The sequence below is a fragment of the Coptis chinensis genome, chromosome 1 (assembly GCF_015680905.1).
Source record: "Coptis chinensis isolate HL-2020 chromosome 1, ASM1568090v1, whole genome shotgun sequence".
In the NCBI taxonomy this organism is placed as follows: domain Eukaryota; kingdom Viridiplantae; phylum Streptophyta; class Magnoliopsida; order Ranunculales; family Ranunculaceae; genus Coptis; species Coptis chinensis.
The window spans coordinates 5,477,809-5,505,583 of NC_141456.1; the positions used below are offsets into that span (position 1 = coordinate 5,477,809).

Genomic DNA, 27,775 nt, shown 5'->3' on the forward strand with positions numbered 1-27,775 from the left:
GTTGGCTAAAGCGATTAGATGGAACTATCAAGATTAGACACTGAAAATTCATTAATGCTAGCCGAGATGGAAGAGATCAGGTCTGAACTACTGCTCAGAGGAGACATACAAAGAGTTTGGGATGAAAAGCGAAATGCAGTAAAAGCTTATGGGCAAATGATTGGAACAAGAGAAAACTGTTCGTGATATTAACCTCAAAGGAACTCTGAAGGAGAGAGCCGCTGTAGATTGTCAGAGGAAATTACTTGTCGATCTTCAAGGAAGAAGTCGATACTGTGTCAGTGTATACTGGAACTGAAAAAGAAGCTCTTTGTATGTTAAGGTAAACCCCTGTGTCAGTGTGTGGTAATAATAAACTCTCTAATGTGTCTGTATGTTATAGAGGCATGATGGTTGGTGCATATTCAATTTTGCTGACGTTTTTGTAAAAGAGAACAAAAAGAAAAGCATAGCCTAACCATCAGAGAAGTTTATTGAGGTGGACTCTTGTTCAAACGCATGGTATCAACATAGTTCAAACGCATAAGATGTTACTATGTAGCAATTAAAATAAAAGGAAAAACAAAAGTCTTTGATTTCAAACCCAGGATTTTAGCCCAGCTTACCAATGCCCTCAGATAAATAATCAGATCACGGCTTCTTAGGTATTCAGGTCCTAAAGTTTGGTTCAAGAGTCACTTTAAAGTTTTAAATTAAAATTATAGTGGTGTACAACCTATTTTCATCTTAAAAAGGGGAACCTGAAGGCGCCATCCATTACGTTTCTCAACTAATACATTGAGCCGACTTTGGCACCGCTCTAGGGACACCATTCACAGTGGCCAGTAACCGACACGCTCAAAACTACATTGATACGGATACGTGTGTCCATACCCGACACGATATGTCTGACACAGCAAAATATAAAAAATTGAGGTATATCACACGGATACTTATTAGACCATGTAAAATAGCTTGTAACTATTTTCACTAAAAAAATGCTGCCTTGGCACCTTTGACAACTTAAGCGATAATTGCAAGCATTTAACTCATTTACAACAATTTGGCAAACAAAATAAGTGGATTTAAATCGCATCACGATGGAACATCATTTTAGTCGACAAAATATCATCTCAGTTTAATTCTACACATAAAGAAATCAGTCATAAGAGTCGTTTATTAATCGATATTAGAAGTAAAGGAAAATACCGCAAATGTGTCTTGGTGTATAAGAAAGTTAACTAGAGCATTTTCATAAAGGTAACTTCATAGGAAAAGCAAAATGAGAACTGATAAAAGTTCACGTTGGATGAAAAAAGGTACCTGCTTCATTTGCTTATTATTGTATAAATTTGCACCAATGTTGTAAAGGGATGCAATAAGGAATTTCATCTCTTTCAACGGAATCCAGCAGCTTGAGAAGATACGGTCGATGTGGCCGTACACCTTTGAAATAAATGAAATAGAATTACGTATATGACCAACCGATAACAACTGAATTTCTCCCTACAAAGCATTTCAATTAACAAAATGAGAACAACCTCAAGATTTTTATCTGTCTTGAGGGATTTTGTGAAAGCTGCGATTGCTGCATATAGCAATGTGTTTCTACTCTCTCTAAACTTCTCTCTCTCCTTTCCAGATGTACAGTTGCAATTATTCACCAAGAATAAAGATATTTTGCATTCACACATTTAGCCTATGAGCATGGATTCATTAACAAAGGTCTCCACTGTTAAAATAAAAGTACAAACTACAGTACTTCTAGTGGAAACTGATTGAATGAGACTAACGCAACAAATAAAGAACGGCGTCACAAAATTGTTGGAATGCATCCGGAATAAACATTAGCTTAGTCGAAAAGCGGATTGAATTTCTCTTCAGCGAGAATAAGTTGGCTTGCTTTATTGATTATTTCGCCAATGGATGATGGGAAAGAAGACCCTCGCCGCTTTCACTCTTTGCAACTTCTAGAACACTTGTGGAAATAAGTTTCCAAACGATGAAGCATGTCGACTAAGTATAGCGGATCCTCACTACCGGTTGAAAGTTGGAGCGGTGAATTAGTAACCCGAACTTTCAGATTTGTTACAGCTCGGATGAAAATTTGTCTCCATAAAACACATGCCAACCGCGATAAAGCCTCAGAATTGAATCAACAGGTACCAAAACCTGCTGATAGTTTTGACAGTTAGATTCACTGAGCTGCATAATTATCCACCTATAGAAACAAAAATGAAGAATCTAATCGTTTCCTAAGATGGGGTTCACCCAAAATCCTAACTGCATATGATTTTCACCCAACGGTTGGAAATACTGTTTGCATTTTGAAAGGGGGGGGAGGTAATCACAACGGTACACCACCCTCCAGTTTATAAACGTCAAGTATGTTTGCAATTCTGGATGATATCTTAAGTTGAGAATCTCTGATCCCCTGGACTCTGTTGCACATGCATATACATAAAGAAGATAAAACATTCAGATATCAGGATCATTTACCTTACTAAAATCACTTGCTATTTTGTGAGGACTGCTACCAACATCTTTACAATAATCTATGCTTGCAAATCGACACTTTCTTAGACAATAATCAACAATATATCAACACATTCATTTACACTGTCTTCCACCCCAACCTGAAAAATTGTAAGGAAATGTTATGCTTCATGTTCTGCATCCATAAAACGGTTCAAACTTTGCACACTTCAAGAGATAGAGTAGTTAAATAAAATGCCATGTTACCTCGCAGTTGTTTCTAATAAAGTCCATCAAACACTTCAACACATCAACAATAAGCAAATATTTACTTGACCATTGAGAGCTCAGAGTATAACAAATATTCCTCGCAATCTGCACATTACAAATTCTAAACACATAAGACCTACAAGTTAGTGTAGAAACTATTATGCTATAAATAAAAGAGAACCATTATTGAAAAAAAAAAAAAAAGCTCCATCTATAACGCCTGCTTCTCTCACTATGTGCGGCGCTTAAATGTACTTGTGTTGTGAATAATTAACTGCGGAAACAACGTTACCCACACCAAACGGATCAATCCTACACAAAGATTGATCTTTCTCAATAGACAAGACTTCAACACCCTCCAAGCAATATCCCAACACTTCTCAATATCAAATAACAAGCATATGAAATAAAACAATCAATGTAAAAGAAGAACAAACCACAAGGCGAGATATATCGGTTCGCAATTTGCCTACTTCCACCACTCGCGAGTTCCAAGCTTTACTAGATGTCCGAGAACTGATTACAAGTCTCTCTCAATTCACTCACAAAGAATGAACACTCAACTCACAAAGAATTGTTCTCTTTGTAATCACTCTCTTTCTTGGTTTTGGAAAAGTTAGGTTTTCAAAAACTGATTTTGTTTTATACCAAAAACCAAAAAAATCGCGGATTCTTGTAGCGAGGCCATAAAAAAAAAAACGGGCGGTATCTCTGGCCGCGGCGCCTTTAAAGCCATGGCCTTGGTATGCCTTCTTTGAGCGGTATCTTTAAATCATCGGAGTAGTGGCTGAGTCGCCAGCTGGCTGGCTGGCGTCCGGCCCGTGAAAACAAATTTTTCTACATTCTCCACCTCGGTGAGGTTTTAACACATAAAACCAAGCCCGAACACATCCGGCAAGATCACATCCGGTAGGAACACCTCCAGCAAGGAAGACTTCGCGATCAAGCGCCCGAAGGGCTATGCCCACCTGGGGGGCTCTTTCAAACATGTAGGATTTGGAGCAAGTCCAAACGGTGTTGGAACTTAACTCCGGTGACAACTTTCGTCGACATATCGGCCGGGGGGTGTCATGGGTGTCTACTTTCTCAAGTGCTACATCACCATCCTCAGCGACATCCCGTATAAAGTGATATCGGACATCAATATGCTTGGTCCGACCATGATGAACTTGGTTCTTCGCCAAATGAATAGCACTTCGACTATCCTGATACCAATGACACGTTACGCTTTCAATACCCAATCATCTAGAAGACCCTCCGAAGCCATAGTGCCTCTTTCATTTGCCTCGCCCTTTGCCATATACTGCCTCCGATTAGTAGATGAAGCAAGAGTAGCACATGCATAGACCTCCAACTAACCGTTGCACCATGCATCATAAACACATAACCGATGAGTCGATCGTCGTCTATCTAGATCACTGCATAATCGAATCCACAAACCGACATAACAAGTGCCTCCCACCATAAGCTAATCCCACATCCAAAGTACCCTTCAAGTACCTTAATACCCATTTCATTTGCCTCCCAATCTTTGCTTCCCGGTTTGCCATATACCGCTCACAACACTAATTGCACGTGGAAATGTGCATTGTGCACACCATAGCATACATCAAACTACCCGCGGCACTTGCATAAGGAACATTAGCCATATGCTTTTGTTCCTCCACCCAACTAGGAGAGAACTTAGGTGAAAGCCTAAAATGCCCAACTAAAGGGTAGAAACCGACTTTGCATTCTCCATACCAAATCGAGAAATTACTTTTACGAATGTATTTCTTCCGAGATACAACTATCCGTTAAACTTCTTCCTATCTCTGTCAATCTCCATGCCCAAGATATCTTCTTGGCTCCACCTAAGTCTTTCATCTCAAACTTCGAGCTAAGTTGAGATTTCAACTTGTCTATCTCCACCATGCTTTTGGAAGCAATAAGCATGTCATCCACATAAAGCGGGGAGATAGATGAAGTCATTACCACGAAGCCTTCTAAAGTAGACATAGCGATCATACTTACCCGGTGTACTCATGTTGCATCATGAATGTGTCAAAGCGCTTGCCCATTGCAGGGCGATTGCTTTAACCCGTCGGTGACCGATTCAATTTGCATACATAATCTTCTTTCAAGAAGCGACAAACCCTTCAGTTGTCTCATATAGATCTCTTCTTCCAAGTCCCCATGCAAGAAAGCGGTTTTCACATCAAGTTGCTCTAACTCCGGTTAAGTGAGCAACTAAACTTAATAACACCACGAATGGGCGTATGTTTGACCACCGGGAAAATACCTCATTGTAGTCAACTCCTTCCTTACGTGAAAAACCCTTTTGCTACCACTCTTGCCTTGTACCCGATCTTTGTCGGACTCGGGAAGGACCTCTTTCTTCGAACACCCATTTATCTTGCCGATAGTCCTTTTGCCGCTTTGGCAATAAAACTAGGTCCCATGTGTGATTTTTATCAAGAGATTCCATCTCTGCTTGCATAGCTACCAACCAATCTCTGTAATGAGCATCTCTAACGACTTCCTTGAAGCTATCCATCATCATCTTCGATATTCGGTCATATGCCACTAAATCCACGACCATAGTGTTTCACGAAACCGTCGTACCCATACTTGTGCACTTTTTAACTTGTCTCGTGGCTTAGGGTCGGCCACTACAAGTTCGCGGATGCTCTTGCTCTTCTTCTTTCTTTGTGTGTGGTTCCATGATTTGGTACCTCATCATGATCTAACCAATCATCTGGCGCATCGGACAACTCAAGCTCGATGGTTTGAACCCATGGGCTTCACCATTACGCCCGACTACTTCGGAAACTTCTTGAAGATAACACGGAAGTCTCATCAAAAGTAACATCTCTGCTGACCAGGAACTTGTGGGCTTCTAGACACCACAATCTGTATCCCTTTACCCCATTTGCGTAGCCTAAGAATATGGCCTTCTTAGCTCTAGGATCTAGCTTGCTGTCCCTCACATGGTAGTAAACTGTCGATCCAAACACTCGCAAGATACTATAATCAGCTGGGTTACCTGACCACACCTCATAAGGTGTCCTGCAATCTATAGTCTGGTAATGCTGACCTATTATGCGTAACACGCCATGGACACGCATCATCGCCTAATACTCTTTGCCTAGGCGGCATTAGACAATAAACATCTTGTTCTTTCAAGCAAAGTTCTATTCATCCTCTCTGCCATTCCATTCTCAACGTGGCGTGCCCTTTTTTGTCCGATTAATGCGGCAATTCCATTCGCGCCGCTGAACTCTTGGAAAGGTCCATAGGTATACTTCGATTACCATTGTCGGGACCGTAATGTCTTTACCTTCCTATCTATGCGATTCTCAACCCTTGCCTTCCACTTCTTAAATGTCTCAAACACTTCATCTTTTCGATTTCATCATATACACCCACACATAGCGAGTATGATCATCAATGAATGAGACACATAATGGCGGTTACCTCCCTTGGAAGCCACCACGGAGGGTCCCCAAACATCCGTATGCACATAATCAAGGATGCCTGTTGTGCGTGTGCTTGCTTGACTTGAACTTGACTCTGCGATTTTGCTTCCCATAGGCGCCAATGCTCCACGGAACCCCATACTTGGCTTTTTCAAGTTCTTCAAGAACCACCGGCAGACAACTTCGGACAAACCCTTTTCACTCATATGCCTAAACGTATATGCCACATCTTAGTGCACTTCGGAATCATTACTACATGCACCCATCGCTACATCGCTATCACCGTACTACCAATCAATCGTATACAAGGTTCCATGTTTTTTACCCTTCATAACAATTAAAGAGCCATTAACAATATTTAGGACTCCACCTTCGCCCACAAACTTGTGGCCTTTGGAATCCAAGGTACCAAGAGAAATAAGACTTTTCTTTAGCTCAGGAACATGTCTCACATCGGTTAAAGTCCTCACTACACCATCATACATCTTGACTCTTATAGTTCCAATTCCTACCGTCTTACAAGCAACGTCATTACCCATTAAAAGCGGAACCACCATCAATGCTCTCATAAAAAGTAAACCACTTTCTATTCGGGCACATATGATAGGAACATCCGAATCAAGAATCCACCTCTCGGTCATATAGTCTTGTGTGGACACACAAAGATGAACTCAATCCTTTGAGCTGAAGCATAATTTGCCTCAAATTTTGCCTTTACCTTTCTTCGACCATCTCTTTGTTCTCTTTCTTGGGGTGGGGACAATTACTTCGCGTAATGTCCTTTTTCATTGCAATTGTAGCCGTTGTACATGTTTTAAAGCTTCTTTGACTTGGACCTAGAATTATCATTACTTGAATAATTACTGTTCGGACGAATTTCCTCTTGCCACTAGCCCCTCGACTTGCATCAATGCTATTCTCTACACGTGTCTTCTTCATTAACTTCATAAGAAAGAAGAAGACTCTGAACTTCGTCAAGATCGGCGACTTCTCTCGTTCATGAATGTAGTCATTAGATGCTCATAGCTTTTACGGCAAGGAGAATATTAAACATGCCGCTTGATCCTCATCATCCATCTTCATACCAACATTCAAATAATCCGCTAGGCGTCGACGGAACTCACTCACGTGCTCTTTGCATCGTTGAACCATCGACCATCATGTGTACCGATAAAAGACGCTTCTTAAGGTACATCTTGTTCGTCATGCTCTTGGTCATATACATAGACTCTAGTTTGAGCCAAATACCGGGCGGTATTTTCTCCCATCACACTATACATGACCTCATTAGCAAGACATAACCGGATTGATGAACAAGCCTAAAGATCGAACTCTTCCCAATCATCATTACTCATACTCGCCGCCTTAGATTTAATCCCCTTCAAAGCCTTGTGCAAACCTTGTTGGATGAGGATGTCCTTTACTTGGACTTGCCAAATCCCAAAGTTATTCTTCCCATTAAACTTCTCACCTCGGAATTTAATCGAACACCTTGTCTACACAAATTTTTAGTACTAAACTCAAAATCCTAGGTCGTATACCTACGCTCCGATACCAATTGTTGTGAATAATTAATCTGCCGAACAACGTTACCCACACCAAACGGATCAATCCTACACAAAGATTGATCTTTCTCGATAGACAAGACTTCAACACCCTCCAAGCAATATCCCAACACTTCCGAATATCAAATAACAAGCATATGAAATAAAACAATCAATGTAAAAAGAAGAACAAACCACAAGGCGAGATATATATGGTTCGCAATTTGCCTACTTCCACAAATTTGCGAGTTCCAAGCTTTACTAGATGTCCTGAGGCGATTACAAGTCTCTCTCAATTCACTCACAAAAATGAACACTTTCAACTCACAAAGAATTGTTCTCTTGTAATCACTCTCTTTCTTGGTTTTGGAAAAGTTAGGTTTTCCAAAAACGATTTTTTTTTTATACCAAAACCAAAAATCGGCGATTCTTGTGGCGAGGCCATAAAAAGACTGAAATTGTGGCGCCGCCTCTACTCTGGCCGGCGCTTAAAAAGCCATGGCCATGGCTGGCTTCTTTGAGGCGAGCGGCTAAATCAACTGGAGTAGTGAAGCGCGAGTCAACCACTCTGAAATGCGCTGGCTCTCGACCGTGAGAAACAGAAATTTTCTCTACAACTTGTCATTGGTGTTTCCATCCTTCACATGCATGTACTCATACTTAATGTGTTAGTTATTAAATACTACTCTTCTTCCAAGTCTTAATGACGAACAAATTTGATTAGTGCGGGTAAGTTGTGTAAGTACCCATAACAGGTGATTTGTTTCTGCTGTCTCACAAAGAACCATTGTGCATATCAAATTATGTAATACATCCGTTGAATTTGAATCTGATCTAGTTTCTGCCCTTCCATCATATCATAATGATCTCAAAGGCGTTTCCTAGGCGCCAACTAAGGGGAAGTTGTAGGTGCTTGTTGCCAAAGGCAGTGTCAAGGCGCCAGTTGAGGGGTCAATCACCTCGCCTAGATTGTTGGGCGCACCACACATACGTATTTTGTTGGAAGCAAGAGAAGGATGGGATATCTAAGAAGAAAGATTTCAAGTTTTATTCCTAGTCATTCATTGTACTCTTTATGTTTTCATAGAGGACCCGGGCTTGTTTTCATTGCCGCGGACTTTCTTCAGTATATATCTTCAGAGAGTATGCCTTCTAATTATTATCGGGAAAAAAAAGTACGCATTCTAAAAAACGCCGTGTGGATGTGGAGCAAACCACATATATAAGGTTCATTATTTTTGGTTTGGGGTAACTTTTCAATAGGGAAGTAGAGTTTGGGATAATTACTATCACTTTCAATTCTCAATCTCAGCCAATCTGGACTCTGGACCAATTCAGTTAGTATTCGAGTCGGTTACTTTCTCCTTGTATTTTGCTTTTAAACACACTCAAGTTTGTTTTCCAAAGAAAAGAAGATTCAATGATTTGCATAATTAAGTCCCTAGGTTCTTTCCTAAAGCTGCCTGCCTTCCTAAAGATTTCTTCTTTCCACAAGATTTCATCCCTCTTGAAGTTTCATCCATTATTTTACAGTATCTTTGAAGTAAAAGACATCTTTCACTCCCTCCCTCGAGAAATCATTGAGGATATACTGTCTAGACTACCTGTCAAGTCTATTTTACAGTTGAAGTGCGTGTCCAAATCATGGCGTTCGTTGATTAGTGATCCATCTTTTCACCCATCAAACAATAGCATCAACCTTTTACTAGTATCTAACAATCGCGGTAGTACGTACTTGGTAGACTCTAATACATGTCAGCCGATTGAAAAGATTGATGACTTACCACTGCTATCCACATGCTCCAGTTGGGATCCTTGGAACTCCATTTTGGATTCATGTAACGGACTGTTATGCATAAATATAAAAGTAAGGAATGAACCTACCATATTTTTTTTATGCAATCCCTATACTAGACAATGTAAAAAATTACCAGAATCTTCTCTCAAAGAGATTGATTTAATTGGGTTTGGTTACAATGCAACTTCTAAGGATTTTTTCGTTGTAAGCTTTTATTGTCACGAGTCATGTATGGAAGCCGAAATTTACTCACTTGCCAAGAATTCGTGGCGGGTTATCCAACCAATGGCTTACACATTTGATGCTGAGAACGCTGAGAACCGCAAAGGTATTTTCTTTAATGGTGTTTTGCATTGGGTAGGGACTCCTTGTCCTACTGAAGAAAGTGGTTGTGACTTGGCCACAACTAAATATGTCATTGCTTTTGACACTCAGAGTGAAGAGTTTCGAACGGTTGTACAATTGCCGCCCGATGTGCCAAAGGGTTTTTGTTGTATTCAACTTGCAGTTTTGGACAGGCGGCTTTGTCTAGTGTGTAATTTTGACTTTGAAGATGTTCTCAAATTTGAAGTGTGGGTGATGAAAGACTATGGTTTGAAGGAATCTTGGGTCAAGTTATATACCATTACTGGATTTGATCATCCTTACATTACAAATACTGGAAAATTCATAACGAATGAATCATATTTGTATGACCCTAAAGGTAGAAATTATAGGAGATTAATGTCAAAGGTTTTGATGATACAATATTAAACTACACGGAGAGTCTTGTTCTGTTATGATGAAATGCAATGACACAGTGGACAACTTACACAATGGGTGATCGGACTAAAGAAAGAAAGAACATTGCACTGCTTTCACATGAAATGTAACCTTGTATGAATGTGAATTTTCATAGGGTGTAGTTTGTTCCATGGTATATTGATATGGGAAGACAAATATTTGAGATATAAAATCGATGTTTATATGACTCCTGATAGTCTCATACTTGATAAGGCAAATATATTGTCACTGTTTCGACCACTATATTTATGTTTTTTTCTTTGAATAATTTGGGCAAACCTATTTATTTGAATTAAGGCATTCTCTTCAATGCGCCAAAAGTCAAATATAATCAATGTGCACCAATCCACACCCCTCATCTACTCAAACTAGTTTCTAGTTTCTAGTTTCTAGTTTCTACTGCAGCGAAGGTAAGGTACTGACTTGGCTCGTTTTCTTTTTTAACTGCAATTCAAACACAATAATGTCAGAGCCACTCTGATTTCAGGAGATTGAAGTTAACAAGCGGAGTCGAACTCGATCATGTAAATTTAGATTTTTGGCAGGAGTGCTTTTCAGTCCTGGAGTGTTTTGGCAGGTATACTTTTTAAAATACATGTTCTTGTTTCTGAAATCGTTTTAAATTCATTTATCGTTTGCCAAACACCAAACAAACAAGTAGGTGATTGAGTTTTTTTACTGTATAGAGCAGAAAACCAAGTCTTCTAACTTTCCAAAAACCTTTCCTTTTTTTTCATGTTTTTTAAAGTGATAAATGTCATATTGGGAACACTGGATTATGACATTTATCTCTATTGACGTTTTCAAAACCTTTCCTCTTTTTTTTCCCCATGTTTTTTAAAGTGATAAGTGTCTTACTGGGAACGCTGGATTATGACATTTATCTTTATCGACGTTTTCAAAACCATTATAGTGTACATTTTTCCTAATGAATTATAAAATATACTTTTCATAAGTGACCGATGTCTTTGGGAACGCTGGATTATGACATTTGGTTGATAGCTTTTTTGCAAAATGTTTCAGAAAACAAAAGACGATATACATTATCATAACACACTTTATGTTGTTATGAACACCATATTGTAATTTCACTCGGTTCACCAAATACTTAATATATGCTGATATATGAATTCTTGCGCTTTACTTAAAAATCAGTTTCTGGTTGATAGTAGGTTTCTAGATACACATTTATATGCTATTTTCTCTTATTTTCATAATTTGTAGGATTATATGTGTTTCCTTAACACACTAATATTGTCTTTATGATTCTCGAAGACACCTCCAACTATGCTTGTACTATAAAGATTATGTGTTCAAGTAACACTTTGGTTCATATAAAAGAACTGCTAGATGGAGCAAAATTGTCGAAAAGCGGTAGACAATGTGAAAGAAAGGCAAAAAAGAAGGTTTGCTGTCATTCCTGTCTGGTTTAACAAAATTGATTTCTTGTTGAAAGTAGGTTTCTAGATACACACTCATATGCTATATTATTCTCTTTTGATTTCATAGCTTGTACGATTACATATGTGTTTCCTTAACACACAAATATTGTCTTTTGTGGTTCTTGAAGCCACGTTCTACTACACTAAGTACATAAGAACTGCTAGATGGATCAAAATTGTCGAGAAAGGGAGAAAATGTGGGAGAAAGGCAAAAGGAGAAGGCCTGTAGTGAAAAGAAGGTTTGAATACCAACAACTGATACATATTGGCGTTGCTGTTGGATACCAACAACTGGTTATCTTTCCTATATATAACAGAAAATTCCCAAAATATTTCTTGACTCATTGTTTTCTTACAAAGTCACTAAAACCTTTTCAAAACCTTTCCTTTTTTCATGTTTTTTAGAGTGATAAATGTCTTTGTGGGAATGCTGGATTATGACATTTATAACTGTTTATACTGTTTTATGCTTACAATAATTTGATTTGTACCAAAAACTGTTTTAGAAAAAATATTATTGTGTAATTAGGTTTTTCCCATATGTTTTTTTTAAAAAAAAAATTCGTGTATATAAAGTGACCGATGTCTCTATGGGAACGCTGGAATGTTTTGATTTTGTTGCAATGGTATTATCTTTTGACTGGCAGTTTTAAAAGAACTTTTAGATGGAGTAACATTGTTGACAAAGGGATACACTGTGGAAGAAAGGCAAAAAAGGGGAGGCCTGTGGCGAAAAGAAGGTTTGGTGTGTCATAACTTTGAACATCTGATTAACTGTTAACTTTCGGGGTTTTATTAAAGTTCAATCCTAGTTGATTGTAATCGGCAAGCAAAAATGTGCAAACACGTCTGGTTTCACAAGATTGAATTTAGCAAGCAGAATTGGATTTGATCAAATAAATTTACCTTGTGTGACTCACTTGGCCGTTGAGTTAGATTTTTTCCAGCGGGACCTCAAAGTGCTGTGTAATAGTCGAGTGTTCAGCGGCAGGTATACTTTGTAAATTATGTTTTTGTTTGTGATATTTTTCATATAGTGTCTTTAGTTAGTTATATTTTTTTAAATGACATAGAAGACAACCACAAGTGTCAATGGCTAGGGTTAGATGAAACTATATTCTTTCTATTGAACTTGTGAATAATAAAGAAGAGGCAAAGTGCCAATAATAAGCTTGAGGTTCGATAGATTAGGGCGGAGTATGTGATAACTAGTAAGAGATATATGAGTATTGGCAAATACTCTAATCAGTTATTTTAGGTTGTTAAACCTTGGTCCACACCTGTACATGTAATGTCGCTGAGATTTTTGTGAGGTATGGGAAACTGTTGCAGATGCTAAGTTTTTCCCTCAAACTGTTCTATTTCAGGGAAGTGGACATTGGCCTTGTCTGGGTGGTTTAGATCTTCTTGTAGATTTTGTGTCAGCTTTACTAGATTGGAATCATATACATGCTCGAAGTTAAGGTTCTTCAGTTTAGTTGCTGATTGCCAATAAAATTTTAAACATCCATTCTAGAAAAACTTTGGACTCCCAGATTTTATAAGTGTCTTTTAAAGTTTAAACTGCTGTAAGTTTTCTCATTTCTTAACCTCCATTTTGTTTTCACATTTGTGGCATTTGCATTTATGTTTCTTTGTTCTGTAATACTTACAAGTTTGAAATCTCATAGACACCCGATGTTAAGGTTCTCTAGTTCAGGTATTGGTCCTATGATCTTATCATTACGGACAAGCCATTCTAGCAGAGTTTCAGACTCCCAGAATGCACCTTTTAACTGTTGTTAGTGTTCTCATTTCGAAACCTCCATTAGTTTTTTTACACATTTGTGGTATTTGCATTTGTGTTTGTTTGTTTTATAACACTTTACATCTGGATAAATGTCCTTTGGGAATGGATTACGGGGCGCTGGTTAATAATACGAGTTGAAGAATGGAAAAGCACAGAAGATAGGTTGGGATCTGAAAGAGGACAAAAATCAGCAGATTGTCCTTGTGTGGTTGTTTAAGCAGTGAAGATTTTGGGCACTTTTTTGGACTTGTTTTGACTTTTCTTTAGATCTGGTGTTTGTGGTCTCAGACTGGCACTTTAAAGGTAAGGACAATTCCAGATTCTCATTGTAAAAGGTGTTTCAGTTTTTCATATATGTATTTTTCTGCCATGTGTTCTATTTTACCTATAGCAGTTAACTGTTTTTCAAGTTATTGCTTTTTCTTGGTTTTAAGTCGTATGCTTACTTTCGCTTTCTTCGCTATTTTTTCTAAGTTGTCACACATCTTTCCTTTATTAATTTGTTTTTTGACTTTTTCATTTTTAAACCTACTTTGCTTTGAGATAGTTTTGTTAGTTATTAGTTTTATTTACTTTAGTCATTTTGGGGACTGTAAATAAGATTTTTATTATTAATTTGGTTAAATATTTTTTGGGATAGAATATTCTTCAAATAATGTCTTAGTTAAATAAAATCTGTGTGGATTATACATTTTTTTTGTGTGATTTTCTTGTTTTGTCATGTTAATGGTAGTTTCGAATCCCACAACGTTCAGTAACGTTGAAGACATGCAGTCTGCAAATGGTGACAAATCTCTACTTTGTACCAATGGCTTTCGAGGTCGGTGGTTGAAAACTAGCTTAGATTTTGTGTTTGCTCTTTCATTTTCGTACGAATCTCTTAAGTTATATCTTTTGCACAGGTGGGGTGGTTTGTGGCATCCTTCGTTACTAGGAGGTGTCATGGGCACTATGCTCTGCCTTTTTGGAGCCATGGCATCTGGTATGTATGCTGGACAGGGGCCTAGCCTGAGAAGGATAACGACTTCCCCAAACGTTCTAATCCAAAGTTAGGGTTGAGTTGGGTGGGTCGTCACAGCATACACCAACCCAAAACACATGAGTGGGCAGACACAAATGATTTTAATTATTGGCAACATGTTTTGCAGTGAACAAACAAGAAAAAAAGAAAACAAAATACACACACACACATAAACACAAATGAATCCAACATATTCTGCAGTGTATACACTAGAGGATAACTTTATAAGAGTAAGTTCATTTCCTTGGTAGATTGAGTTGATTTTATGGCTTCCTTGTGTAATTTAATGGTATTCATTAGGAGCTTTTTTAGGTTTGCTTGCCTCAGTTCATTACTGTTAGAGGGTCGTAAACTGCTACCCTACTGTCTGAGATCCGTAAGAGGAAGGATGTAAAGGAGCAAATGACCAACTCTCGGAATTCGGGGACAAGTTTTTTAGGTGTTGATTATGTGTCAAAGCAAGCTGGAGTTATCCTGTGGTGTAGTTTTGGTATGTTATGTTCGTAACTTTAAATATTTGATTAATCGTTTAATTTAAAGTTTTACTAAAATTCTTTCTTATTTGATTGGAACTGCTCAATTCAAGGAAGTGGGCATTGGGTTTGTCGGCTTACTAGACTGGCGTTGTTTAGAAGCTTAACGTTAAGGTTTTTTAGTGCAGCTATCGGTTGCCAATTATTTGAGCAGAATTTTGGACTCCCAGAATTTGTAAGTGTCTTTTAAACTGTTGAAAATTTTCTCATTTTTAAACCGCCACGTTTTTGGTATTTGCATTTATGTTTGTTTGTTATGGAAAGCTTTACATCAAGATAAGATTTCATTGGGAATGGTAATATGGACTTGAGTAAAACATTATAGGGGGTTGATTAGTACTTCAGGGGGTTGATTAGTAATTCAAGTTGAAGATTGGAAAAGTACAGGAGATGGGTTTAGATGGTTTTTCACACTGAATCTTTTACCCCCTTTTCGGACCTTGTTTGTGGCTTTTTCCTTAGATCCAGCGTTTGTGGTCTTGGACTGGTACCTTTTATTGTTTTTATAGATAAGTAATCTTTATTGCAGGTTGTCCTTGATTGATCCAGTACTCGACTTCATAAACCCTAAAAATTGAAAACACTTTTTAATCCGTTTTTAGTATTGTCACAATTGAGAGCAACAGCAACACAATCATGAAGAATGTCACAAGGTCTCTTCTTCGAATGCGGGATTGAAGTTTCAAACACAATAATGTCAGAACCACTCTGATTTCAGGAGATTGAAGGTAACAAACGGAGTCGAACTTGATCATGTAAATTTTCCTCGGGTGTGACACACTTCACCGTTGGAAGCACCTCTCTTTAGATTTTTAGCAGGAGCTCCAAAGTGCTTTTCAGTCATCGAGTGTTTTGGCGCAGGTATACTTTTTAAAATACATCTTCTTATTTCTGAAATCGTTTTAAATTCATTTATCGTTTGCCAAACACCAAACAAAGAAGTAGGTGATTGAGTTTTGTAACTATCCTGACTCTGTGCCACAGATTTCTAGGTGATTTCCGCTGTGTCTTTAGTTCTAGAAGAGAAGCACAGTTTATTTACTGAGCAATATGATTAATTGTTAAAGTAAGTTACGTTGTTTCAATATGATGTATTCTGTTGAAGACTTAATTTTCAGTGTTACTAATCTATACTTCGAGATTACTGAGTTCCAGAAGTTGTATACTTTGAGATGAATACAATCTTCAATGAATGTCTTGGAGTTGAAAACACGTTTTGTATTTAACAGAAATTAGGGTATATAAATTCTGAAGATATTGGCTTTTCCTATATATATATAACAATAAATATAAGTCTTCTAACTGTCTCAAAATATTTCCAGACTCATATTGTTATCTTACAAAATCAGTAAAACCTTTTCAAAAACTTTCTTTTTCTCATGTTTTTTAAAGTGATGGATGTCTTTTAGGGAACGCAGGATTATGGCATTTATCATTAATGATGTTTATATAATTTTCTTTTTCCATAGTCACCACTCACCAATGTCTGTGGGAACGTTGTATATCATGAATATATCATGAATGTCTGTATGGGAACGCTGGATTATGACATTTGGTATTTAATTTTTTTACTGCATCTTTTTACGACTACAAAACGTTTTTTAAAAATATATCATGAATGTCTGTATGGGAACGCTAGTTTATGACGGCATTCTGTTTGTAACTTCTCTCTTTTTTCTTTTATTTTTTTCCAAAATAAAAACACTACAATGGTGTGTTCTTCTTTTATCTAAACTTGTTTAGTGTACAAGATCCTTTTCTAAAAAAATCTGTGTTTGGTTCAAAACAGAGCCAATATCTTTTGAGGATACAAATTAGAGGGTGTCCAGGACTTAAAGTTAACATTCTAGTGACCATTTAGAGAACAAGTAGATAGTAAACAAATGACGGTATATATTATCTTAACACACTTTACTAATAAATGCTAATATATGAGTTCTAGGGTTTTACTTAAAATCAATTTCCTACCCGACCGTATATCCTAATAATTAAAAAGGGCTCGAGTAAATTGAGTCACAAATAAAGTGCTCAAGCGGAGAAAGTGCAGCAAGGAAAATACCAACAACAACAACGAGGTACGGTCTCAATTCTTCCAACTCATTAGAAATTCTAGGGTTAACTTAATTAATAATAATAATGTTGTTAATCGAGTACTCATTAAAACTTCGTGACAATTGAAAACACTCTATTGACTAAGTGTAATGTGTTTAAACCCCAAGTCATTATAAATACTAGAACAAGTCGAGAATTCTTAGGAATGATCAACAGGAAAACAATACAAGTTTCTCTAGTTCGTCTCTTTTCAGTTTTTTGTTTTTTTACCTTCTTCGTTATTGCTTTCTATTGCCCTATTATATAGTTTCTCCATTGAAAATATAATTTCCTGTTGGTAATAATCATGAGTAATAGTATGATCTAATGATTCGTCATTTAAACTTCACGACTTAATTTCCTGAGTAATGTGTTTAACGGCAAGTCCAGTTACCTTGTTCAATTATCAATATGTTGTATTCTGTTCAACAGTTGATTTCCAGTGTTAGTGTGTTACCAAACTATATATAATTTGAGATTACCGAGTTCGAATGTTTTGTTTGTAAGAAACACGCTTTTGTACTTAACTTAAATTAGGGTTTTAAATTGGTATATATTCTGAAGACACTGGCTTTATATTTGGATACCATCAGCTGATTTCTTTTCCTATATATCACAAAAAATTAAGTCATCTAACTGTCCCAAAATATTTCCTGACCCATTTTTTTCTTACGAAATCAGTAAAACCTTTTCACTTTCCCTTTTTCATGCTTCTTTAAACTTTTAAAGTGATAAATGTCTATTTGGGAACGCTGGATTATGGCATTTATCTTTAATGATGTTTTATTTTTGCTTGCAAAACGTTGACAATACATCTTTTTCAAAACTTGTTTCATACCAAAATCTGTTTTAGAAAAAACTTTATCATTTATTTTCATTTACAATCCGGTTTGCGACCACAAAATGTTTTACTAACTATATGATGAATGTCTATTTGGGAACGCTAGTTTATGACATTCCGTTTATAACTCTCTTTTTTCCTTTCTTTTCTTCTAAAGAAATAAAAAGAAAATTTTTAATGTCGTTTTCTTTTTCTATCAAAACTTGTTTAGTAATGTCTTTGTCTTAAAAGTCTAAAAAAAACTGTTTCTTTTTCAAAACAGAGCCAATATCTTCTGAGGATAATCCTAAGGATACAAAAAACAAATAGATAGTAAACAAGAGACATTGGACATTATCATCTCACACTTTACGTTGTTATGAAACCATATTGTAATTTCACTTGGTCACCTGCATACACACTATATGCTGATATATGATTCTAGGGCCTTGCTTAAAATCAATTTCTTGTTGAAAGTAGGTTTCTAGATACACTCATATGCTATATTTTCTTTTGATTTCATAGTTTGTACGATTATATATGTGTTTCCTTAACAACCCCAACTTCTACTACAGTAGTAATATAAAGACGATGTGTTTGAGTAACACTCTGGTTCTTATAAAAGAACTGCTAGATGGATCAAAATTGTCGAAAAGGGTAGATGGTGTGGGAGAAAGGAAAAAAGGAGAAGGCCTGTAGTGAAAAGAAGGTTTGGATACCAAAAACTGATACATATTGGCGTTGCTGTTGGATACCAACAACTGATTATCTTTCCTATATATAACAGACAATTCTTAACTGTCCCATAATATTTCCACTCATTGTTTTCTTACAAAATCACTAAAACATTTTCAAAACATTTTCTTTCTTTTTTTTCATGTTTTAAGAGTGATAAATATCTTTGTGGGAACGCTGGATTATGACATTTATAACTGTTATACTGTAAGCTTACAATAATTTGATTTATACCGAAAACTGTTTTACAAAAAATATTATTATGTAATTAGGTTTTCTCCAAATGTTTTTTTTTTTAAATATTCCGATCCATGCATTATTAGCTCTTTTGTTTTGATTTCGTTGCAATGGTATTATCTTTTGACTGGCAGTTTTTTTTATTACAAAACGTTGTATGATGAATGTCATTTGAGAACGCTAGATTATGACATTTAGTTTATAACTTCTCCTCCTCCTTCTCGTTCTTCTGCTTCTTTTGTGATTTCTTCAACATATAAAGGTCTTTATCTTAAAAATAAAAAACTTGTTTCTTTTTCAAAACAGAGCCAATATCTTTTGAGGATATTTTTATTTCAGGATACAAAGTTAAGAATCTTTTGACCATTCAGAAAACACATGCCAAAAGAAGGTATATATTATTATAACACATTGTACGTTGTTATGAACACCACGTTACAATTTCATTCGGTTCACATGTATACTTAATATACAGTTGATATATGACTTCTAGGGGATTATTTAAAAATCAATATCTAATTAAGGTTTCTAGATACGCGCTCATATGCTATGTTTTCTTTTGATTTCATAGTTTGTAGGATTACGTAGGTGTTTCCTTCAACTACCAAAAAGACGATGTGTTCGGGTTACGCTTAGGTTGGTATAAAAGAACTTTTAGATGGAGTAACATTGTCGACAAAGGTACACAATGTGGAAGAAAGGCAAAAAGGGGAAGGCCTGTGGCGAAAAGAAGGTTTGGTGTCATAACTTTGAAATTTGAACATCTGATTAATCGTTAACTTTTGGGGTTCTATTAAAATTCAATCTTAGTTGATTGTAATCAGCAAGTCTGGTTTCACAAGATTGAATTTAGCAAGCAGAATTGGATTTGATCAAATAATTTACCTTGGGTGACTCACATAGCTGCTGAAAGCACTACTCATTAGATTTTTTTCCAGCCTATTTTCATTGGACAGGGGCCTAGCCTGAGAAGGATAACGACTACGCCAGATGTTTTAATCTTAAGTTAGGGTGGAGTTGGGTGAGTCGTCACGGGATACCCCAACCCAAAACACACGAGTGGGCACACACAAAAAGATTTGGTTACTGACAACATGTTCTGCAGTGAGCAAACACACACATACACACACTCAAACACAAAAGGTCCAACATATTCTGTGGTGTATACAGTATACACTATACACTGGAGGATTTCTTATAAGAGTAACTTTAACTCTTTAAGTGCTATGGTGATAGGGTGTGAACTGTTAAATGACAAAAAAGCAGAATTTAATACCCAGATATGGTATATTTTCGGTTTACATATAGATGTGTAATTGTGTATGTTTAGTGTACTTACCAGAGTTTCGATCCCAAAGGAGTTGGATGCTATGTCGCTACTATAGCCAGACGCCCAGACCTTGACATACTATTGAATGCATGGATGGGTTGTGTTGACTGTTTGGTGGTAATCTAGAAGTGATTTCCCTTACATGCAGTAGCTCTTTTTTCTATTTTTTGTTTTTCAGTTAACTAATATTTTATTGATGTATATTATATCATATAAAGGTAGAGGACAAACTCTGGGCCTAGGTACGTGACAGTAGAAATGTAAGGTTGTTCCTCTAGTAGAGTCTATACTCTATAGTAAGGTTTAAGGGTCGAGGTAAAAATCGTTTCCCTAGTCACTCAGTATAGTCATATGGGCAGGCGCTCATTCCTTGCAAATTTGAAATTTATAGAGGTCGATAGGATATTGTTTGTTTACTATAGAACATGAAACCAATTTCCGATACTTTACTAGAATGGACAATGTAACTGTACCATCCAATCTTTTGGGTAAAGATGTCATTCTTTTTAGTTTCATCCGTAGATGTAATAGGTGAAGAAGTCATTCTAGGTCAAACTGCATTCTTAATTTGGTAACGTCTTGAAGAGTTTATCCTTAATGTTTGTATCTAGTATGCTCGTAATCCTATCGATGTAAATTCTTATAGCTCTACTTCACCTGGGTCTTTGATGATATTGAATTAGTGAGTTCACATTATTTCTACAATTTTCAAGTGGTTCAGCATTTGAAAAGAGTGACAGTTGCGCAAGTGCTCCGTTTGAAGTTTGAACTACATTTGGTTGGGGAAAGATGACAGGTGGTTGCTAGAAGTCTTCTACTACACATGAAAGATCAAAATCTGACCCTAGGAGGCTAGCCTAGACACCTAAGGCTGCAGCTTTTGGCACGACATTCTTGCTAGCATGAGCAAGTCTAAAGAAAACGCCACCAATTTCGTTGGGAAAGGTGATAAGGTCCGATTCTGGAAAGATGCTTGGTGCCTCGATAAACCCTTTTAAGGTTGGGTTTAGCAACTCTTTGGTTATGCTAGCGCCAACGATGGCTTGGTGGTGCATCAGATGGTATGGATAACCATCGTTGCTTTACATGTTGCTTTTAGCTATAAATCCTTCAGATTGTTTCTGCTGAAAAAACTTTGTTGCTTTACATGCTATTCAGTTGTTTACATGCATAGTCCAAGATATAGTTCGTTCAACTTTGCAATTCTTGCCAGATGTAATCAATAGTTTGGCTATTTTCTCATTCAGTATTTTACGCTATATCATTCATTATTCTAAATTGTGTGAAATCCTTGCCAGGTAGATTTTTGGCTAATTCTTGCAAATGTTAGTGTTGGTAAGTGTCCTTTTGGGAGCAGTGTATAAGGACATGCGGGATTGTTTTAGACATGGTGGGGGTTAATAATTTAAGATCGTTTACAGAAGGAGGGATAGGCTCCGAAGTGATGGGAAGTATCCGAATGAGGAACAAGGAATCAATGATTCATCCTCATGATTTCTTCATGGAGCAACTTTTGTTGTCCCTGTGTTTGTGGCCGCACTTTCACAGATTCTGTGTTTTTATGGTGGGACTGTCACCTAGAGAAGTAAGGTTACTTTCTGCTTCGGCGTCATTTGAACCTCCAGACAGAATGCTCTAGCATTACCCGTAATGTCTTATTAGCCTCTTTCCTGTTTTGGTATTATATATTTTCAAGTTTACAAGTTTTCTGTGGAAAGAGTGCTGATTATAATGCAGTGCCTTTGACAGCATAGCTCAAATGACGACAAAACTATGCTTTGTACCAAAGCGTTTTTAAGTTTTATAACGGTAGCCTGGGGCTGGTGTTTGCTCTTTAATGTTCATGCGTAGTGCTTGGTTAATTTTACCCCCAAGCATTTACAAAGCTTCTTGACGCCTGCACTTGATCAAATAATCGGAATGAAAGAAGTAACCATATCAGAGCTACACAAAAATCGATATTTCTGATATTATGAAACTTTCATGCTTTCCGATATATCAGCAAAATATGTGCCTACTAAGACAACTAAATAATACTATGTCATCATACTCACTTCAGCGCACAAACTTGGAACAACCCAATACTACAATACCACATAATATGAAATACAATTGTCCATTACAACAATACAAAAAGGTCGATTCACCATTTTATGATATTCAATAATTGATCAACTGATCAATCAACCTGTTTTTGGAAATATATCACACCGCCTATCTAAAATTTCCAAATATCTAATCAACACTAAAGAAAAGCAAAATAAAATAAACAAACAAACAAACATATCCATCTTATATACTTATACAATAAAGCGTGTGTTTGATATCACATGAAACTTTTCTCACATTCTCATTTGGTAGTGCAGAATTTTCATGGGGGCTAGATTACGAAAGTGAACAGTTCATGAAAGTTCTCCAGCAACATCAAACCATCATTTGTAATAAAATGAAACTTAGGTTTTCACGCAATCTGGCTGCCTTTCAGGCACAGCAGCTAGGAAAGGTGGTAGCTCATTGTAAGCCTCGTGGAGTCTTGATAGAAGAGGGAACTGAGACTGCACAGGAAAGAAGAAAGACTTGTGAGACCTTGAACTCACCAGAAATGCATCTCCGTAGATTACAATTAGAATAATCAAGTTGACAAGGCATAATGCATAGTTTTGATATTTAGAGAATGCATAAGAGTCACTTGTCTGGGTGAAACAAAGGGGCTGACAAAATCCATATCCTTTGGAAGAAGAGGCTCCGGATTGAAGAGGACCGAAGAGAACATTTACACAAAACAGCAAAAGACGTGATATGTACTTAAAACACACAAAGTGATTGATTTGATTGGTAAAACAGCAATAACAATTAATAAATGGTGACAAACTCCAGTTTTACAAAATAAAACACAAATTTCAGGGTAAAATTGATGCAAGTCACAAACGCCCCTATTAAATAGTTAATACTAAACACGGAAACCATAGGCACATACAAAAATAAATCATAAACCAAATCACATAATTTTGAAATGAATCAAATTTAAGGATAATGACCATATCAAGTCCAAAGCGTGTTACAGCTGCATGAATTTGAGGTGCCAGAAACAAATCTGCCTGCAATTAACAGTCAGTCACTAAATCAAATTTTTATTATCAGAATAAGTAATAGACTTTGAAAACTTATCAGAATTAATCATAGCTTTGCAGTCCAATTTTAGTAACAAGTATATAAAAGGTAAAGAGGACAAAAAACCATGCTGTGGAGTCCTTAACATACTATTCCATTTTCCCCTTTCTCTTCCTCACATTTAACCATTTGTATAGTATTATGTGTTTGATACTTTCATCTACATAATAAAACAAAAACATAAAAGAGAGGGAGACGAGGGGTCAAACCAGATATACTTCATTTCCAGTAGCGTATTTTCCAGAATAGCCTTCTAATAGCTTCTCAAGTGCTGAAACATGACCAAAAACGAAAAATGTTCATAAAAATAATTACAGAAAATTAGTATAAGAGCATCTGGGGGGGGGGGGGGATTACATCTCCCACACAGGTGCCATTAGGATTTAACAACTCTCGCTACACACTAATGTATACAAATTTGACACTTCCAATGAAGATTTACAATTTTGGATTTTTAAAACTCGGGTGTCACTTGGACTTGCATCCATCTTTAGAGGGGGAGGGGGGTCACTTGGAGTGATGTTCGGACTTATTTTAAACTCATCCGTGACTCCACGTGAAGCTTGTTTTAAACTCACTCATGACTCCAAGTGACGCCCGAGCCTTTTACCAACTTATATCACCAAGGTGGGGCGTTCTCCATTCAGTTTAGAAGCTAATAGTTATTACTTGCCATTTGGATCCCCATGGGAAGGTTATTTTTTAGATTGGTGGGGTAAACTTTACATCTTATACGGTTCCCCATGATGCTCTAACACAATTATATACACACATCTAACAGTCTGATGCTGGATCACTATATCCCTTTTTGGACTGAGTTTGTCAACGTTGATGTGGATATTTGACATATTGACATAGTGGATATTTGTAGTCTCGCCATGGGATTCTTCTATTTGGTGGAAATTCCATTGATCAAAAGAAGGTAAAAAATAGACAATAAAATTGAGCCCTAGCTAAATAATAACAAGATCGCAAAGAGGTTACATCTTTCTCTCCAAATGTTGTCTTGTGGAAGCCTAAGGCTCTGTTTGGTAGCATGGATTAGCCAGCATGTACAATGAATAAGCCTATGATACCATGTCTATGTGTTTGGTCCAGTCCATTTTGGGAATAGAGGCCACAACTAATGAGTAACGAGTGAAGCTGATGATTTCCGAAACCAAAAAAACATATATAACGGTATCGTGGTTTAGGAGAGAACATTATACAAAAGAAAAACAAAGAAAAAATAACCCTATATCAACAAGAAAGCAAGTCTTCCATTCTATTCTGATCAGACATCAGGAATAGAAACCCCGTAAGAGGGTTATTCCCTACACAACATCTTCCCAGTTAGGGCAGGGATCGGGTCGGATATGGCTATATCCGAATCCGAATCCGAATAGTTTCATAATATCCGAACCCGATTATATCCGAATCCGACCCGAACCCGACTAACCCGATCGGATAACACTAAAAATTCAAAAAAAGCCCAAAAATTATATCCGAATCCGACATATCCGAACCCGAATCCGACCCGATTACATAAACGGATATAAAAATTGACCCGAACCCGATATATTCGGTAATCGGGTCGGATCGGGTCGAATTCGGGTCTACCCGACCCGATTCCCTGCCCTATTCCCAGTGAGGATAGTCTAATCATTTTCGGAGAGAAATTGAAAAATCCGATCATGTTCTTTTAAATCTCTTAGGCTGAGTCCAATGATTATCTACTTGGTATCAGCATTCCTCAAAAACAGTGTTTTAAGGATACAAAGGAGATTAAAGCGTCCAATGGTTTCACACATGCTATGCCAGTTTGTTTGGCGCACTATGAAACCCACAAACATCCTAGGCCCCTTCATCTTGCGGATAACGAAAAATAACAAACAAAACATACTACACCACTTAGTCGGGCATACAATATACAATGAAAAATAATATTCAAAAAGCCAAAACCGCCCCACATAATCTCTTATCCTCCATTCTTAGCCACTTCATTTGGTGTACAATGTACTCTCTATTCCTCAATATTCTTTGGTATATATAGAGAGGAAAATAAGGATAGAGAGTAGAAACCACCAAGTTTGTCTCCACTATTAAGGGAATTGGGAGCCATTGGACTCGGCCTTAATAACCAGGTCGAAGTGGTTTTTGCTCTAATATTATCTTTATACAAAAACAATATATATAGTCCCGATCTTAGAAGTACGCAAGTAAAACTTCACCTAAAAAATGAATTCAACTATAATTTTTTTTAGATATGACCTACTCACCATAAAATTGCATATCATTTGAAAACCTCTAACCTAAGCAAAAAATGATTACAAAACTTGACATTTCTGGACCGTTGGATTTTTTTTAAAGATGAAAGCAATTTTTAACTAGGTTAGAGGTTTGCAAATGAGCTCAAATTTTGTAGAGATAATCTTTATGGTGTGTAGGTAATACCCACAAAAAATTAGAGTTGAATTCATTTTCTAGGTGATAGTTTACTTACGTACTTATTTTAACTTAAAATAAATATATACTTCTAAGATCGGGACTATATATATATATATATTATATATTGATGCATGCAACTATGTTTACTATGTTATACTCTTAACCAATGTCTTCAACCACCAAATATGACTGATCATTGATCCATCATAAAAGTAGTTGATTAAGGGATGTAGAGGCATACCTGTGAAGCCTTTCCCAATATGATACTTAACCCAAACAAATTTCTCATCAAAGTTCACTTTTTCCTCAATGTATTTCTGAAAGAAGAGATGCAGCAAAGGGTGAACATCAGACCGATAAAAGAAATCTTAAGGACTAATCCCAATCGAAATTGAGTACTTACAAGAACATCAAGATTCTGAAGTGGTTGTATGCTAGAGGAAACAATGTTTGCAGCCTAAAATTAGATACGACTATAAACTTTATTAGTCTTTCAAATGAAAAAAGGTATAGCATGTCTTCCAAGTCAATATACTGAAAAATTAAAAAACAGTATAAGAAAGTAACAGCCGATATATATATAGCCATCAGCTTATAGCATTTCAAGGATTTCCATCAATCAATATGTTCTTCATTATTTGAGGTTCGCCGTTCTCAAAGCATATGTTTTTCCCAGAGGTCTGGAGAAAGCTGCAATCAATAGGGTTTCCCTAATCCTCCCTACCCGAAAAGAAGTACATGAAATTCTTTTCCTTTCTGCAGGGACCAGTCGATTGCATCTAGACGTCTGAAGAACGCTTGGTCTCTGTCCATTTGATGCAAGGTTTGGTCTTGAACTTGGGAGTGATCATATAGCTTGTATGATGAATAATGCCATTATAACAACACGACTGACAAACATTAACAATAAATCATTGATGTGAAGGGGTAGGGTAGAAACATAAAGTAGAAGTGGAGTGAGTTTGACCTGGAGATTTACGGCTTTTTTCTGAAGATCCTGAGGCAGTAGTGGATGCTGAGGATACTTGTCTTCTAAGTACTGTAAAGCGTAAACGATACATAAACCACGAGGGTGCTTTGACATTTTAAGTAATACAATAGAAAGAGAGGAGCAGTATTAAGTGAAGTAATGAGATAAAACTGAAATAAGATAGTATGGACTGACAAGTATGATGGCGAAAGAGTCGGCAATAACTACGTCGTCATCAACCAAAGCCGGCACATAACCCATTGGATTCAGCTTAGAGAACTCTGTGATTCCATCACCAACAAGGTTTTACGCTCAGTAGGAGCCCAATAATAATTATTGATCTTACAAGACTTTGGTGGGAAAAAGAAAGAAATAAGAGCTATATGGAGTTGAACACAACCTTCACTAAATTGCTCTCCTTTTAACAAATTGACGGCCTTGTATTCGTACTCCAACCCTTGGTTACACACATACATGAGATGCATAATATCAGATCATGGACTGCTGATGGATGACAAATTAAAAATACTAATACTGTGTGGAAACTAATATAATCTATGGAAATGAATGGGACCTTTCAAGTTGAGGGCAATACGAACGCGCCAGGAGCAAGAGCTCCGCCAGTAGGAATACAACTTCAGTTGTTTGGGATGGTCCTGAATTACGGCACTTGCGTCCTGCCATCCAATCAATCAATCAATCAAACTTGTCAAGTCAATTTGATTCATGTGAAATATATGAAGGGATAACAAAAACCCCACCATGCTGGCTCTGATTTTCGCTCTCTCTCTCAAACAGACGAGACACGTGTTACAACTTACAAGTCAAAAGACTCAAAGTTTCAACCTATTCGAAATTCCAAAGTCCAAACGATACTAGTATACTGCATTGCAGTGGGGCGT

The 27,775-nt window shown here is 36.9% G+C and overlaps 2 protein-coding genes and 1 long non-coding RNA gene across 8 annotated transcripts; 2 read left to right on the plus strand and 1 right to left on the minus strand.

The window, feature by feature from the left end:
• Nucleotides 1-9,058: 9,058 nt before the first annotated feature.
• On the plus strand, nt 9,059-10,496 carry LOC147521604 (F-box protein CPR1-like). Its single transcript, XM_086566018.1, has one exon. It carries the CDS (start codon nt 9,147-9,149, stop codon nt 10,275-10,277), a length of 1,131 nt encoding a protein of 376 aa, XP_086422144.1. The 5' UTR covers nt 9,059-9,146; the 3' UTR covers nt 10,278-10,496.
• An 854-nt stretch (nt 10,497-11,350) lies between these two features.
• On the plus strand, nt 11,351-22,022 carry LOC147521605 (uncharacterized). Of its 6 annotated transcripts, none has more exons than XR_015203911.1 (8): nt 11,351-12,740; nt 13,117-13,841; nt 14,272-14,358; nt 14,441-15,049; nt 15,146-15,267; nt 15,622-15,953; nt 21,019-21,366; nt 21,604-22,022. It is a non-coding gene; the product is annotated as an uncharacterized LOC147521605 (long non-coding RNA). The 6 variants fall into 6 exon arrangements; XR_015203906.1 differs by having other exon boundaries at nt 11,356-13,841; nt 14,441-14,789; nt 14,872-15,049; XR_015203924.1 differs by having other exon boundaries at nt 11,354-13,841; nt 15,811-15,953.
• A 351-nt stretch (nt 22,023-22,373) lies between these two features.
• LOC147521606 (glutathione S-transferase zeta class-like) lies at nt 22,374-27,682 on the minus strand. The gene is made up of 10 exons (XM_086576330.1): nt 27,635-27,682; nt 27,448-27,550; nt 27,274-27,330; nt 27,069-27,154; nt 26,871-26,942; nt 26,307-26,360; nt 26,145-26,220; nt 23,686-23,747; nt 23,344-23,403; nt 22,374-22,860 (listed from the first exon to the last, which is right to left on the minus strand). Exons 1-10 carry the CDS (start codon nt 27,635-27,637, stop codon nt 22,759-22,761), a joined length of 675 nt encoding a protein of 224 aa, XP_086432456.1. The 5' UTR covers nt 27,638-27,682; the 3' UTR covers nt 22,374-22,758.
• Nucleotides 27,683-27,775: the final 93 nt, after the last annotated feature.